A 15,050-nucleotide genomic window follows, 5' to 3' on the forward strand; every position below is an offset into this window, starting at 1 on the left:
TAATGCTGTCTGCTTCTTGTTTACAATATCACCTGAAAATGAGAGCGAGCATTCTCGTGGCAGTGTTATATCCGAATTCGCATAATATCGGGGTAGAGGTGTATTTAGGGAAGGGGAGAAAGCAATTCCTCATCCCAAAGGTTGAATTCTAAAATGAAATTAAGATGTGTCCTGGCCGGTGGGGCCCCTCTCGTAAATAACAAATAGCTTGTCATTTAATGCTGGCATGGTGTGCTCATGCTTAATGAGTTAGCAGAGTTTGTTTCCTACCCAATTATGGAATAATCTTGAGTGGCTGCACAGAACCAACAGACAGGTAGTACAGAGCAAAGAAATGTTTAAAAAATCTAGCAGTGATCTAGTAGTTACCTCAGAGGTCCACACTCAGTTCTGCAACTGATTCAGTGTAATTATGGACAAGTCGTTTCTCTCTTTTGGTTATCAGTCTGTAGTATGGGAAGGGGGTGATAATATTGAGCTAGCTCCCCAGGGGCTTAATTCATTAATGTTTGTAAAGCCCATCGAGATCCAGGCTTTGAAAACGCTGTAGAGCAGCAAAGCACTAATAAACCATCTCTGTGGAAGTGTACGAAACCAGCAGGCAACTGGAGTGTATGTGAATGAACACTGATGTTGCTGCATCCAGCTTTAATAGCCCTGTGAGTGGAAGGATCTGATATTTCCTTACCAGACTTTTATTGACAAAATACTGGAGATGATGTTGACACTGGAGAGAGACCAGGACAGAGCTGTAGAAACAGGTAGGTTGGTAATCTCTGTGGGGGAGGGCTGGACAGGGAGTGCAGATGCTTAGGGATGAGTCTGTATTGCTGGGTCATGGCGGTTCCCTATTCTCGGAGCATAATCAACAGTGGCCCTTTAGGTTCAGCCTAGCAGCTTCAGAAGTGGTTTGTTTTCCTATCTGACATGTGAACCTCCTTCCTCAGACATTTGTGAAAGAAATGAGCAGGAAACATTTTGATTTAGAGCCAAGAACAGTATGCAGAGAAGCTGTCTTGAATCCTGAAATGCAGTTAAGATCCTTGGTTGGTTTGTTTGGCTTAGTGTATGATGCTTTATTCCCACCACATCTTTTCACTTCCACCACATAGGACAAAAAAGAAAAAATAAACTTGAATACTGAGGGGTGGCTCTAGCAGTGGCAGTGTGTGTTGCCTTCAAAGTCTGGTGCTACACTTTCGCGATTTCACAAGATGTAAAGCGCCCTCACCTCCCACTGAAATCACTGGAAGATGCTCCGCACCTTGCAGGACTGGACATCTAGATGGAGGGCTGTCATGGGGAGATGGGTCCAGCCCGAGCTGTGACACACTTAACTTTCCTCCGAGGGTGGAGAAAATGAATAAAGGCAGGTCATGGGGCTATGTCAGGCTTCTGGGATGGAGATAGGACAGAAGCCAGCTGGATAGGAGGGGGACTGCAGTAGGAAGCCCTGAGGATCTCTTCTTGCTGAAGAGAGACTTCAAAGAGCCCAGGAGGGTCTATGGCATGAGAGCAGAGGGTGAATAGAGTATCTTGAGAAGACAGACCAGAAGCAGGGGGTGTGTTCATCTTGAGACTGGTGCCGAAGACTTTATCTTGTGTTTAGTCTGGACTAAGTATCATCCTCAATAAATACTAACTAGCAGAAATTACAAGGAACAAGATGGTTGAATGGGTGATATGCAGTATTGTAACGTTACTCATCACAGGAATGCCTCTTTAATAGAAATAATACAGAGTCCATTTTAATCTCTATTTTTAGTTCACATAAATTGCAATGCAAAAACGCTTCCTATCCTTGCAGCCGTTTTTATTGTGGCCCCATCATTCTGCAGTGTATCTCTAATTACCTGCCACTAAAAGTTTCAAGTGACTATTCATGGCAAATGTCATTTATGAACATTTAGAGCTAAATGGGAGCTATTTCAACAGCATCTGAAAGCAGAATTTAGCACTTTAGAACTTCATTCAGAAATACAAAGAGCTTTAGGAAGAGACCAAATGTCCTATTAGGGGAAGGAAAAAAAATTAGGCTAAAAGCCAAAGAATACAATTTTCACCTCAATGACTTAACTCCTATGTCACTTTTGAAAAGGAGATTTGCACACTTGGCAGTCTCTCTCATTGGCTTTCTATGGGACTTAGGCAACTAAGTCATTGAGGTCCTTTTTGAAAACTTTACCCTACATTTTAAATAAACATATTTCTTCAAAACACAGAAATGGGAGGGGGGGTTGTTCCCTGACTTCTCTGATGAAAGATGGTTCGCTAATCAGCTAACCAAGACTGACACATGTAATCCCTTCTAAGAGCAGAATTTTCACTCTTGTTTCAGACGAAAGGTTATTGCTTAATCAAGCTACTGAACTGACTAAAGTTTGAAGTAATTGAATGGGACAAATTGCAAACTATAATCCCTCATTGTCCTCTAGTTGGAAACCAAAATAGCCATGTTAGCGTTAATAAATTGCTGTTGAAACTTAAAATCCCAGCAACATCTCTCTCTGAGTGAATATTTATTGCTCATTTTCATCCATCTCCAGCACAGGACAAATCTGTCTTGCTGAAGAAACACCACAAATGTCTTAATGAAAATGAGAGGCTTCATGGATCCTGTATGTGCAAAAAATCAGTGAATAATATTAACATAGTATTTGGGAGGGGATGAATGCTGGGGTACTGGATGGCTGGGGAATACCAGGAATAGGCAGGAATTAGGTTGACTTGGCGATTTGGGGGTAGGATAGAGATTCCTTCACCTCTGGATCACCGGTTCAAATCTAGCCGGCATCAGTAGCAGCAGGAGGTTGTTACTATCTGATGGTTATTCGACCTGCATGAAATAGGTTTAGTTAATCTTAATTCTGTTCCCATGGACAGGTATCCTTGCAAAAACAGCCATAGCACTTGAAACTAATTGACCTTTGTGGCAGCCTGCAAATAACTTGGCTCCAGACAGCATGACCTCCCTCCCTTATAACTTGCTGCATTTAAAAAACAAAAAAGTGACCTCAGCATTCTTTTCTGCCATGACAAGCAGCCATCCCTAGCTGTGACATACTTTCCCTCAGGCCGCCCTGACTTGCTGATGGCTCATTCGTCAAAGACAAAGCTTACTTTTTAAATGTTGCTGTGTGTGGCTTTTCAGTGGCTAATGCCTTGGGGTTGTCTTCCCCCTCCACCCACACACGCCATGTTTTAAAATGAAAACTATTCATAGGTGTGTGGTCTAATCTTAGACCTCTTAGCCAAGACAGGAACTCCAATTTCATGTGTGAAAGCAGTACAGTTTATGTGCACATTCTCTCTTTAAAATGTTACCAATGGGGGTGATGCTTCTGTGCCTGGTTTCTCATTTGATCATGACTCTCTGATCATGTTGAGAGTTGAGCCCTGTGACTCATACTGTTTAACGCTTGCCTTGGATATCGACACACCTCCCTATAGTAGAGTGCAGAGAAGATTTATAGCCTTTTTGTCTTGGGATTGATCTTATACATAAGCAGGAACAAAAACCACGTGAATCTTTGCAGTGCGCTCTAGTCTTCCTTCTCAATATATTTTTGCAGTGTTCTGACACTCTTATTTCCCAGAAACTTTTGCTACAGTCTCCTTTAGTGCTTCTATAGTCTACAGAACTACAGTTAGCTTTCTGGTCTTCTGAAGATGACCTAAGTGTAAATGCTTGAAGGGCTGAATTCTCGAACAGTGGAGGATAGATTTTGAAAGGCCATTATTAGTTTGTAACCATAGTGAAGATAAATAGTTAACACCTTTTGGTGGTATTTGAAACCACTATAATACTGACATGAACTGGGTAATGTATGGGCATTGCTATCCTCTAGTGTTGGAATCAGTCCTGACTCTAATGTGTCATAGATCCTATACTGATAGTAATTAAAGGAAGCTTGGTGGTCCAACTGGCAGCCCACAGGCTAGATCCAGCCTGCTGGACAGCTCCTTCCAACCCCCAGATACATTCGCTCCTTTCCTCCCTCCAGCATACCTGCTCAGCAAAAAGGAATCCTCCATGCGGAGTGACCTTGTGGGTGCGGTCACACTATGCAGACACCATTTCGTAGAGCCCTTGTTTCTGTAGGTAGACTGCGGAGGTGCCCCATGACTAGCTTCCGACTCACAGCACTGAAAATATTGGACCATGGCAGGGGCCTATGCTTTTTGGAGGAAGATGATCTGTGCTTCGTTCATGATGAAAAGCAGGAAGTTGCAAGCTTGGCCAGGCACTCAGCATACCTGTAACCATAAAATCTTAGCTGGCTGCAAATTGCTTACGATTCCAACCAGATCTGGAATATCAGTGCAATAAGGAAAGATGAAAATTATCCTGCAGCTCTTGTAATGAAACCCAAGCTGCTGTGCAGATGCTGCATCAGATCGTGTGTGTGGAATGGAGGAGCCAAGCACAAACTCGAAGCTGGCATTGTTCATAACCCTGTAGCAAGCAAAGCTGTACAACGTGCTCCCAGATGGGGAACTCCTCTGAATTTCTGGGATTTATTATACACTCTAAACTGGGCTTGTGGTCACTGTTGTGGGCTCCATTTCCAGGAGAGGTGGGGAAGGAGATTGGCTGTTTCAAATGACTCTTCGGTTTAACCTCAGGCTGAGGCATAGTGTCAGGGAGCAGAGTTCCTCAAACGGAAGTGTCTGCACACATCCATTTGATTAGACCTCTGTGTCTGGTCTAACAGTGTGGTGGGAGCCAGCATTGGTAGCAGGGGAAGAGAAACCTTTTTCCTTCCTTTCATTTCATCCAGCTTCTCACGCAGGTGGAACATTATGGATGGAACAGACGTTGCTCGTAACAAGGCACTACGTGAGGAGTTGTAGTTTTGTTTGAGGGCCTGAGGAAAGAGGATTCATACCAATTTAAATGCTATGTTTTGTTGTCAGCTTGGGTGAAATCCTGGACCCATTGACGTATGGGAGATTTCTCCATTAGCTTCAATGGAGCCAGGATTTCACGCCCTGTCTGCAAGGGAGAGAATTTTATTCGAAGGGCCAGGATGTTCTTCTGTAGTATAACACCTTGCTACCCAAAGTAGCTCTCAACCATTTTGGTGCAGGCGAGGGAGAGGAAGGGGGAATTGGAATTGACCAAAGATGACCTGTTGGCTTTGAGCTGCTTGTTCAGAAATGCAGAATCTAGAAAAACATTGATTCAGAGGGCCCTTGTAGGCCTAGTTTAATTAGCCAAAATTATTTACACATGCACTTTGCTGTGACAGTCACGTTTGTGCCTTGCTCTACAATGTGTCTTAACGGTGTGCTTTCTCACTAGGTGTGCTGGGCACACAGCACCCTCCATCTTGCCTCTGAGATTCCCTGCCAGCGAGGGCCGCTGTACCACGTGATGGACTTGGACCCATATGCAAGCATGCAGGTCGGGATGCGGGTGGTCCGCGGAATTGACTGGAAATGGGGCAACCAGGACAACAGTGAAGGGAATGTTGGGACCGTGGTTGAGATTGGCCGGCAAGGCAGCCCAACAACACCGGATAGGACTGTTGTGGTGCAGTGGGATCAAGGGACCAGAACCAATTATCGGACTGGATTCCAAGGAGCCTATGACCTTCTTCTGTACGATAATGCACAAATAGGTAAGGCCAGTGAAATATTAGTTGGATATTGACCAGAGGTGCAGCTGTGTAATTCAGTAAAGCCTTCTGTCTTAGCATACTCAATGTCTGGCTCAAATGACAGCCATCCTCTACATCTCCAGGTCTCACAGCTGGTAGGGAGACTAGGGCCACGTCTACACTACAGCATAAAATCGAAATTATTAAAACCGGTTTTATAAAACTGGTTTTATAAAATTGATTTTACGCGTCCACACTAGGGCACATTAATTCGGTGGTGTGCATCCATGGTCCTAGGCTACCATTGATTTCTGGAGCGGTGCACTCTAGGTAGCTCAGTAAAAGAATGAGACCAATAACTTTGATTTCCGTCCACACTAACTCTAAATCGATATAGTAATATCGATTTTAGGGTTACTCCTCTCGTTGGGGAGGAGTACAGAAATCGATTTTAAGAGCCCTTAAAATCGATTTAAAGTGCCTTGTAGTGTGGACGGATACAGTGTTAAATCGATTTAACGCTGTAGTGTGGACCAGGCCTCAGTGTGGGAGTAGGTTGGGAGCCAGAAAGCCCTGCTCTGTGACACGGGAGGCGGGATCACTAAATCTATGTCTGATTCATTTGTAAAATGAAGGTAATACTTCTCGGTGTGTATTTGTTAGTGTTAACACTTTCCATTTTCAGAGTGCTGAGCAAAGTACCAGTGTCATGGGAGGTAAAATATCATCAGACTGCCATGGTGGTAACCATGCTGTGCCCAACAAGTCATCTGGGTCTTCGTCAAACATTCTCTCCCCTCCTCTTGACTCATTCTCTTTTCACTCCTTTAAATATTCTCATGTTTAGAATGACAGCACAACTGCCCAGCGCTTTCACCTAAACAACAAAATTTGTTGTTGTTTTTTTTAGGGGGACTAGGGGTGAAGAGGGGGGCAGGATATCTCATCTACTTAAAAAGCAGAGACTGGTCTGAAGTAAAACCCCAGGTCCAAGCAGCCCAAGGACTTTGGGAAAAGTCTGATCTCAGGGCAGATGTAGCTTTCTGGACTTGGTGGGTTCACTACTAAACTCTATTGTAAATTCACGGGGGCAGCCTGAAATCCACAGGCCAACGACAACCCCCTTCACCTCCTCGCCCCACTAAGGGGGGCACTGACCACCCTCCATCCCAGCAACTCTAGTCTTGGCCTGGTGTGGAGGGGAGCTGGAGAGTGAGCCTGCCTCACACTCAGCTGGCAGCAGTGGGTCCTGTCCCACTGGACTGGGTCCAGCTGCGGGTATTGCAGCCTTGCACAAGGGGCTGCAGCACAAGTGGGCTTTGCCCACACAAATACCATTAATATGAACCTGTTCATACCTATAAGTGAAGTATCAACAAAAAAAATCCATTGTCTTTGCACTCTTGTTTTTGCTTTCTGTGAGTACTGTTGAAGCCAGGCTAAAGCTGCCCTTGCCTGACAGACTCAAACTTTGCAGCTCAGAACCCAGCTCTGAAGAAAAGCAGTTTAATTCCCATCACCTTCCTTTTTGACTCTAACAGCTTGAAAATTGCACTAGTCGAAAATCTAGGACTGGCAAAATGCAACAAAACTTACTACTAGATCTGAGGTACAATTACATGGTTTGAAAGATACCTTGTAAATTTCTGAGGCTAGATGTGGATGCTTTATATCATTTGAATGCAGGGATCAGCCCCAAATTATGCTGGTTATTCTGATTTGCAGTTGGATTTTGATGCGACTTTTAGCAGCTATTGTCCTGAGAACCCTGAAGCCAGAAACCCAATGCTTTATACTATGGGGAAGCAGAAACTCAAGGCTGCTTTCAGATGTAACAGCTTCTCTGATGGGTTGTGTGTGTATTTGGGTTTTTTAGGTGTGCGCCATCCCAACATCATCTGTGATTGTTGCAAGAAGCATGGGATCAGAGGCATGCGGTGGAAGTGCAAGGTGTGCTTTGATTACGACTTGTGCACGCAGTGTTACATGAACAACAAGCACGACACCTCGCACGCCTTTGAGCGCTACGAGACTGCCCACTCACGACCGTAAGTCCTTGGCTGCTCGCCAGATGATGAAAGTTAACCGTGTTGAGTTGTGTAAGTCACGGGGAGCCATTTGGGGAAGTGTGTGAGGCTTGCGCCTGTACTCTTGTCAATAGGGCTGGTTGGGGGAGTTCTTTTTTTTTTTTTTTTTTAATACATGTAATTTATTGAAAAGATTTCTGGATTTTGGGAAAGAAAAAACTCTGAATTTTCATGAAAGTCACGTTATATTTCAACCAGCTCTGCTATTCATGTTCTTGCACTGTACTCTTGTCTAGCTGCTGAGTGTCTGAGTAGTTTTGTTGCCTACAAGAGTTCCAGAATCAGGCCCACACTTTGTACTGCCTCTTTAACAGCAATGGGTCCCTGGATTAACTCTGTACTGTGTGCAGGAGCCATCATTTTAGCATTTACAGAGACGTCTAGTGTCTCTAGAAAAATGTTCACAATTATGTTGTTTATCAAGCATCCAAAGGTATACCAGGCTGTTCTCACTGATGTCCCCAACTGTTGCTGTAACCTGTAATAGGTGGACAGTACAAGGTCCAACTGTTTGGTATCTGCTGTCATGGAGAGCAGACTCCCAGCTCTGTCACAGCCTCTCTGTGCCACCTTGGAAGTGTCACATAACCTCTTTGCATCCCTATTATCCAGCTGTGAAATACTGACCTATTGCTGTACAGAAGATGTTTTGAGCCTTAATGTTTGCAGAACCTTGGATGACTTGCCCATGGATGTATGGGTACCCAGTGCCAGATTAGGGAGAAGAATCCAGAGTCTTGGCTCTCTATCTCCTTCCCTCTCTCTCCCCAGCATCCCTTCTTTCTAACCACTAGATCTCATTGCCTATGCAATTCCTCTTCACTTATGTAGTGGAATACAGATCCTTATTGTCTATAACACAGCACATGGTGTTTATAAAAACTGTTCCTTTAGGGATTCTAGGGTAGGAGGAAAAGCAGTCGTTCCCAACAGTCCTTCACCCCCCACCACTCCATAGCTTTCTCTCCAAACTTCAGCCTCTCCTCCGTCCTGTCTTGTGGTCCATGAGCCACCCAGAACTTGGGATAGGTCTGCTGAGCTTGCAGTAGCTAAGCATGGAGTTTGAGGCATAACTCTGAGTGTACACGGATCCTGCCAGTTTGTCCCAGACGCTACCTGGTAGGTCTGTCTACACCAGTGCTAAACTGGAGGAAGCCATTACTGTCCCGAGTTGATAGGCTTTTACCCAGACTTTGCAGTGGTGTAAATAGTTACACAGTTTGCAGGGCAATGGAGAATCTGGGCTTTGGTGTGTGTCGTATTTGTTTAGTGAGGGAAGTAATGTCGAAGGAATGCAGAGGGCCTGATCATGGGTGCGCTGCAGAGAGGAAGAGTGCAGGGAATGTCCTTCTGTAGGTGTTAAGATAATACAAGTAGTAAATCCTCATCATCCCATCCCTAGTGCATCAGTGCCGCCGAAGGCATTTCCATAGCCTTCATTTATACTAGTATCAGAGTTCCTCACAGCTGTCAACGTAGTTATTCTCGCAACAGTCCTGTGGGGCAGGGCTGGTGTCCCCATTGTACAGATGGGGAGCTGGGCAATGACACAACTTACCCATGGTGTCAAGGAAGCCTGAGGTGGAGCAAGGACGTGAACCAAGATCATCAGCCAGTGCCTCAACTATTAGGCCATCCTTCTTCTCTGACTGCAAAGCTTTGAGGGGCACAAGACCCCGAGGCTGGCAGCAATAGCGGATGGGGTGCTAGCAGTCTGACCTGTAGTTGAATTCCATAATCCTTTTTGGATGAGATTTGTCCTGGTGAGCCAGTTACCCTCTCCTCCATCCTTGAAAGACACATTTACAAAATCTTTCCTCCTTCACGTCAGTGCAAATGTTTGCATTATTATATTGGGCTTTTCTTAAAGATTAAGGCCTCCTGGTATGTTACGCAATCGATATGTAGATGACTTACTGTACCCCCATCCCTTGTGTGAGAGTGACTCCCGCTGGAGTTAATGGAGGTTCTGTTTGTGGGATTGAATCAGCAAGGGCACTGTTCAGAACTCTAGCAAAACGATGCCAATCGTTTGGTATTCTGTTGAGGGAGACTGTCTCTGAGCCTTGAGGCTTGTGTTATCCATTAAGATTAGAACATTTCTCGCGGTTGCATTAATATGACAATCCAACCAGATAACATTGTGAAATGAGGTTTGGGATTCCTGCAATGCGTTCTCGCTCAACGTGATAATAATTAGTCTCATGCAACACTACAGCAAAGTAATCATTCATCCCATTCAGCAGAGCGGTTTAGAGCTTAGCCATTAAGTTGCATGATCCCAAGTCCAAAAACAATTACTGTAAATGGCTGTGCTGACACGTGTCAGCGTCAGCTCTCCAATTCCCATGCACTTGCAGTGTTTGCATAGGACACTGCTGTATATCCTGTGCATACCTTGCAATGCCAGCTCTGCCATCCTTTCTGACCCTGATTGGGAACACCCAAGAATAACACCTTTTTTTTACATCCAAGTGGCTGCTGGGCAGGTTTCTCCCTGTTCCTCCAGTATCCAGAACATGTGTCTTTTTCTGAGGATGCTATATGGGGAAGGAGGCAGATGGATCAACTTGTCCTCTTAAGGCCACCATACAATATGAACTCCTGAGCTGCTGGATTTGGGCAGTGGTGCACATGGTGTCAAAATGAAGCAAACTGCTGGGAGCTGTGCCAGTAAAGCTATTGGACCTGTTCTTGCCTGGTCTGCTTGGATTTACCAAGACAGCAAAGGGGGGGGCTCGGTTTTACAGTCTAATGCACAGAGAATTGCCTGAGCCAACTCTAACCATCACTTTGGACTGGGCATATGGATCCTTGTCTCAGTACAGCGCAAAAAAATCTCCCTCCCCAAGAAGTCTCAGAACTTTCTCAGGCTTGAGATGAGAGGGATTTTTTGTTTTTTACCCTTTCGCTGCAGTTGTCTTTCATATGGACAGATTGTCATGTCCCGCCTCCCCCCCGCCCCCCCCCCAGCTTTGCAACAGGGAATGGAGCTAGTGTAATTTCCTGTTTTTCCACAGGAGTCCTACCGTGGAATGAGAGAGGCCCATTGCATTTTAATTCTGCCAGCAGGTTCCGCTAACTCATGAACATGTAGGATTACCATGAGATGATGATCACCAGCAAACAGTCCCCAGAATTCAGGTTGTTTTTTTTCCTCACAGCTTGTCTGTCCATCCCTTGGTGTTTGGTTGGAAATGCTCACAGCCAGCCAATGCAGGGGGCATTTCAGGCAGCCAGCCAGGGAGTTCCCAGACTTAATATAAATGTATGTTGCTTGTAGTCCTGCTAAATTCATGACTCTTGCAGCCCTCTCACTACATGTTGACCAAACTCCTGGTGCATACCTCTGGCCAGCTAGCAGCACGCTGGGTAGTGGCCACCTTCTCAGTTCTTCAGCAAGCTGGCTTAGCTGTCTTGAAAATCCAGCAGTTTGTGTGGAAATGGAGGGTTAAAGACTGTGTGAGTGAATGTAAAGTACGGGATCGCTTCTGGTACATGGGAGGCAAGTGGAAAGCTGGGAGATAGAAGGGCCAGAACAGACAGATCAAGGGGATTGTGGGATAGTATTGACAGACTATCCAAACATGAACTGGCAACCTGAGCTTCAGCTGTGTCCTCAATGCAAAGGGAACCAGGCTTGGTCAAACACTATACCAGAACACTGACTTGTATCTATTCCCCTTAAGCGAGCCATCAAGCCCAGATTCAGCCGGGGGAGAGTAGGTGCATGTTAAAGAGCTTTGTGTGTGGACATTAGGGGTGTTTGGGCATAAACACATATCAGACCCCGGGTATACTGTGCAGAGTAGACACACCCAGACTGATTCCTTCCTGTTTATCTTAACTCACTTTGAAAGTGCATTAAACTGAACAGGAACAACTCACTCTTCTTCCAGAACCAGAGTATCTACATAGAGTTAATCAGGAACAACTCCATGTGTAGACAAGCCCTAACTACAGCATTAAGGACTTGCCTTGTCCTCGGAACTCAGTCTGCTTGGGACTTGTACATTAAGCAGCAGAATTGCAGGGCACTGTCTGTTTTGATTGCTACCTCCATAAAATCTGTTCGTTCTGCAGTCCAGCCTTCTGTAATACACTTGACTAATCCTATCCTCCTCCTCCTCCCAATAGTCTGTCAGGCGCTTTCAGTGCTTTCACAGGAGGCGAATGCATTGAGGGGGAATAGTTGTTATGGTATCAGGGTTAGGATGTGCATTTGGTGGGGTATCAGGATTATGAGGCACTTTTTACGTTGATATCTCAGAGGACAAGGGTATTAATCCTGCTCCTATTGAAACCAAAGACAAAGCTCCCTTTGATTTCAGTGGGATGGTGCGATTTGCAAGCATCTAAGGGATGCAGTCAAGGCTGGTTAGCCCTGAATTCAGACACGGTTGTTTTTGCACGTGTCAGTTTGTAAAGACCCCAGAGTCCTATGGTTGGACTGTTGGTTTTTCACTTTTTTTCAACAAAAATACTTCATTTTTTTTTCTTTTTAAAATTGGCACCATCCTCTCACACCAGCCCTGTGTGCTGTTGCAAGGGCAGAAATTCCAGTCTCTGGCTTCCAAAGGGGACTTCATTAACTAAAGTGAGAGAGAGGAGGAAAGCCCCTGAAACATTGACTAGTTTATTTGATGCTGGATTTCAGAAAAGATTCTGGCTTGGATCCTAGGCTGCAGCCCTGGCCTGTTTTATTTTATTTCTATTCTGGTCACTCCCAAAAACCCAACCTGGACAGAGACCTCCATCATGCTTGGTGCTGTACAAACATATGCAACAGCCCAGTCTTTGCCTCAAAGAGCCTACAGCTGGCTGCACCAATCCTGCAATGAACTCCATGTGTGCAAGCCTTACTGCAGGGTCTAGACCGAATTGGACATGACTCAGCAGACGAGTGTGGCCGGCATTAGGAAGGATGGAGGCTGGGCATAATCAGATGAATGACACATTCATGCAGCCTTTATTGGCTCAATGTGGGTGACATTCACCATGGGCATTGGGTTTGCACAGGCCTGTACATCACTTGGGTCCCACATACAGCTTGGCGTAGTGGGCTTTTGTTGGAGGAAAAGTCCCCATTGGCCCCCTCACCATGGTCCCGTTGTCTGGAAAAAGAGTCCATTTGCCATTACCAGGCAGAGCGTAAGGGTTTGTGATACTTGCTGTTCATCTTGGTTGTTTTGAGTTCATGAGGTTTGCTCAGTCCAGTAGGAAAGGGTTTGTATTTCCATCCATTTCCTTTCCACGTTGGATCCTTCAGCTGTGGGGTGGGGATTATGGCACAGATCGAACAATGGATTTTTAACGGTAGTGGGAGGTGTGTGGGCGTGGCTCATGAGCTGTGCCTTACATGGTGTTTAAACCCACTGTAATGCCAAATAAATTGAGCACATTAGCATGAGCCATGTCCCTCCGGGTATGGAATGGATGACAAAAAGGGACCCAGCACAAAGCTGAGAGAGAGCTTTCTTGAGTCTAAATGAGGGTTTGGAAGAGAGCGGGGAAAGGAAGCACAATGGCTGTAACTAGGTTGCATGCTTGGTTTTTCATGCTGTTTGCTATGTTCGGTGTCTCTGTAATTTACTATGTGAGGTCTGCGTGGGTCAGAGAAATTATAGCTCCAAAAACACAGGGTGGGAGCTTCCCATTGTGGAAGGCTGCAATTTTAAAAATGATTCAGAAATACACATAGTGACTCTTCAAACCACTGGGCTCAAAAGGGAGGCAGGATATCAGAGTGCTTTGTTTGTTTGTGTTACCCTGCAGGATATTGTAATATAACTGCAAGATACACATTTTTATGCAACAACCTTCACGCAGGGAGCTGCTGAACTACATGAAGCAATTTTACAAAGAGATGCTTTGCAATTTGGAAGTAGGAGAGACTGGATATAGCTTTTGTTTTGGTGCAAGGAGAATTCCATGACTTTTATATCCTAACTGCTGTAGTCTTGTTCCAGGTTAAGAATGGAGTAAAAGCCCTGATGTAAAAAAATGGAATGAAGTAACCAAAAAGAGATCCCACATAGATGCTTCCTGGTGGTGGTGGTTTGGTGGGATTTTTTTGTTTTTGTGTTTTGTGTTTTTGTTAAGTGCCTCTCTTGAACATCTGATATTTGGGCTGCAAAAGCAGGTGCTCTAGGCGAGAGGGCAGCCTTTCCAAAGAACAAAACTTGCTTACTTTATGAATTGGTGAATCCTGAGCAATGCCAATGGGAATGCTGCTTGTATCATTCATTTTAATTTTTTTTTCTGTAAAGTAGAAGAGGGAACCCTTGGCAACTCTCCAGAGACCTGCAAAGCGTGCATGTTAAAAGGAGATTGTAACTGCTTTGTTGTGGGTTTTGTTTTTTTTAAATAGGTTACTATAGACTTAATATTTAGAGGCTCTGATCTCCTTTCTCCTTCTGGATGTGGGGATCTTTCGGTTATTTAGGATTAGGAAATGAACAGCCCCTAGCGTAGCAGCACTTTTGTTTTCAAGCCTCAGGCAATGTATTGCACTGAGCCCACTTGGGTATTAACATAAACACTTAGAGCAAGGAAGCTGCTCGGGGGAGAGCCCACCAGAGTTTGCAGCATCCCGTGATCTTGGTTCAGTGGAATTTGTTTCCAGAAACTACTAGCTCTGTTACGGCATCTCCACCACCTCCACCTCCCTTCTGCAGTATTCGTGGCCCCATGGGGTGGATTTGAATGTTGGTGTTTTGCATGGCAAGAGAACACAGTCCTCTTTATGGAGCTGCATTGGCCTTCTAGGGGAGGAGGTGGTTAATTTGACATGGGACATCCCCTCTTCCCACGGACCAGTAGTCAGCTGTTCATGTCTCTTCCCATCCTGACTCCCTTAGCTCTGTATGTTTGGCCCAGAGACATGGCTGTGTCCTATGAGCTGTTTTGCCCAAGTATGTCGCCATCGTTATTTCTCTCCTGTGACTTGGCAGACGAAGAGTGCTCCATAAATAGCCAGTGGGATGTGCTTGTGCAACGAACGGCCATCCGCTTTCCCTCCCTCGCTGGAGCCCATGTGAATGAACTTCGTGGCTAAGCCGAGACTAGACAGGCACGTGAGTGTGTGCGATGGCTCGGTAATCCCAGGATTTAAGAGGCCCTAAGACTGGTGAGCACACTGGGGAGTCCCAAATCAGCTTTGGAAATAGCCCGAAAAATATATATTCACCTGAAGGTCCTTTAAAGCCCCCAGCGGACCTTAGTTCAACCCACTGGCTGCGGGCAATTCTGATTGTTACTCTTGTAACCTGGCTCTGGTATTGCCTGGATATTGTATGTGCAGGGACTGTCAGCAAGTTCCTAGATTAGGAGGTTGGCAACCCTAGTCTAGAATAATCCT

General features: G+C 45.2%; 1 protein-coding gene across 8 annotated transcripts in view; it reads left to right on the forward strand.

The window, feature by feature from the left end:
* MIB2 (mindbomb E3 ubiquitin protein ligase 2) overlaps positions 1–15,050 on the forward strand; it is a 106,115-nt gene that overhangs the window by 29,992 nt on the left and 61,073 nt on the right. For 6 of the 8 annotated variants that reach the window (XR_003997156.1, XM_030537990.1, XM_030537993.1 and 3 more), the window contains 2 exons: positions 5,306–5,624; positions 7,480–7,651. Coding sequence is in view for 7 of the 8 variants with exons in the window: in XM_030537990.1 (XP_030393850.1) it covers positions 5,306–5,624; positions 7,480–7,651 (491 nt within the window). In the remaining variant the exon portion in view is untranslated. Of the gene's footprint in view, positions 1–342; positions 762–5,305; positions 5,625–7,479; positions 7,703–15,050 lie in introns of those variants that run through there. The other 2 variants (XM_030537994.1, XM_030537998.1) reach the window with 2 other exon arrangements.

This window comes from Gopherus evgoodei, chromosome 18 (genome assembly GCF_007399415.2).
Source record: "Gopherus evgoodei ecotype Sinaloan lineage chromosome 18, rGopEvg1_v1.p, whole genome shotgun sequence".
NCBI lineage: Eukaryota > Metazoa > Chordata > Testudines > Testudinidae > Gopherus > Gopherus evgoodei.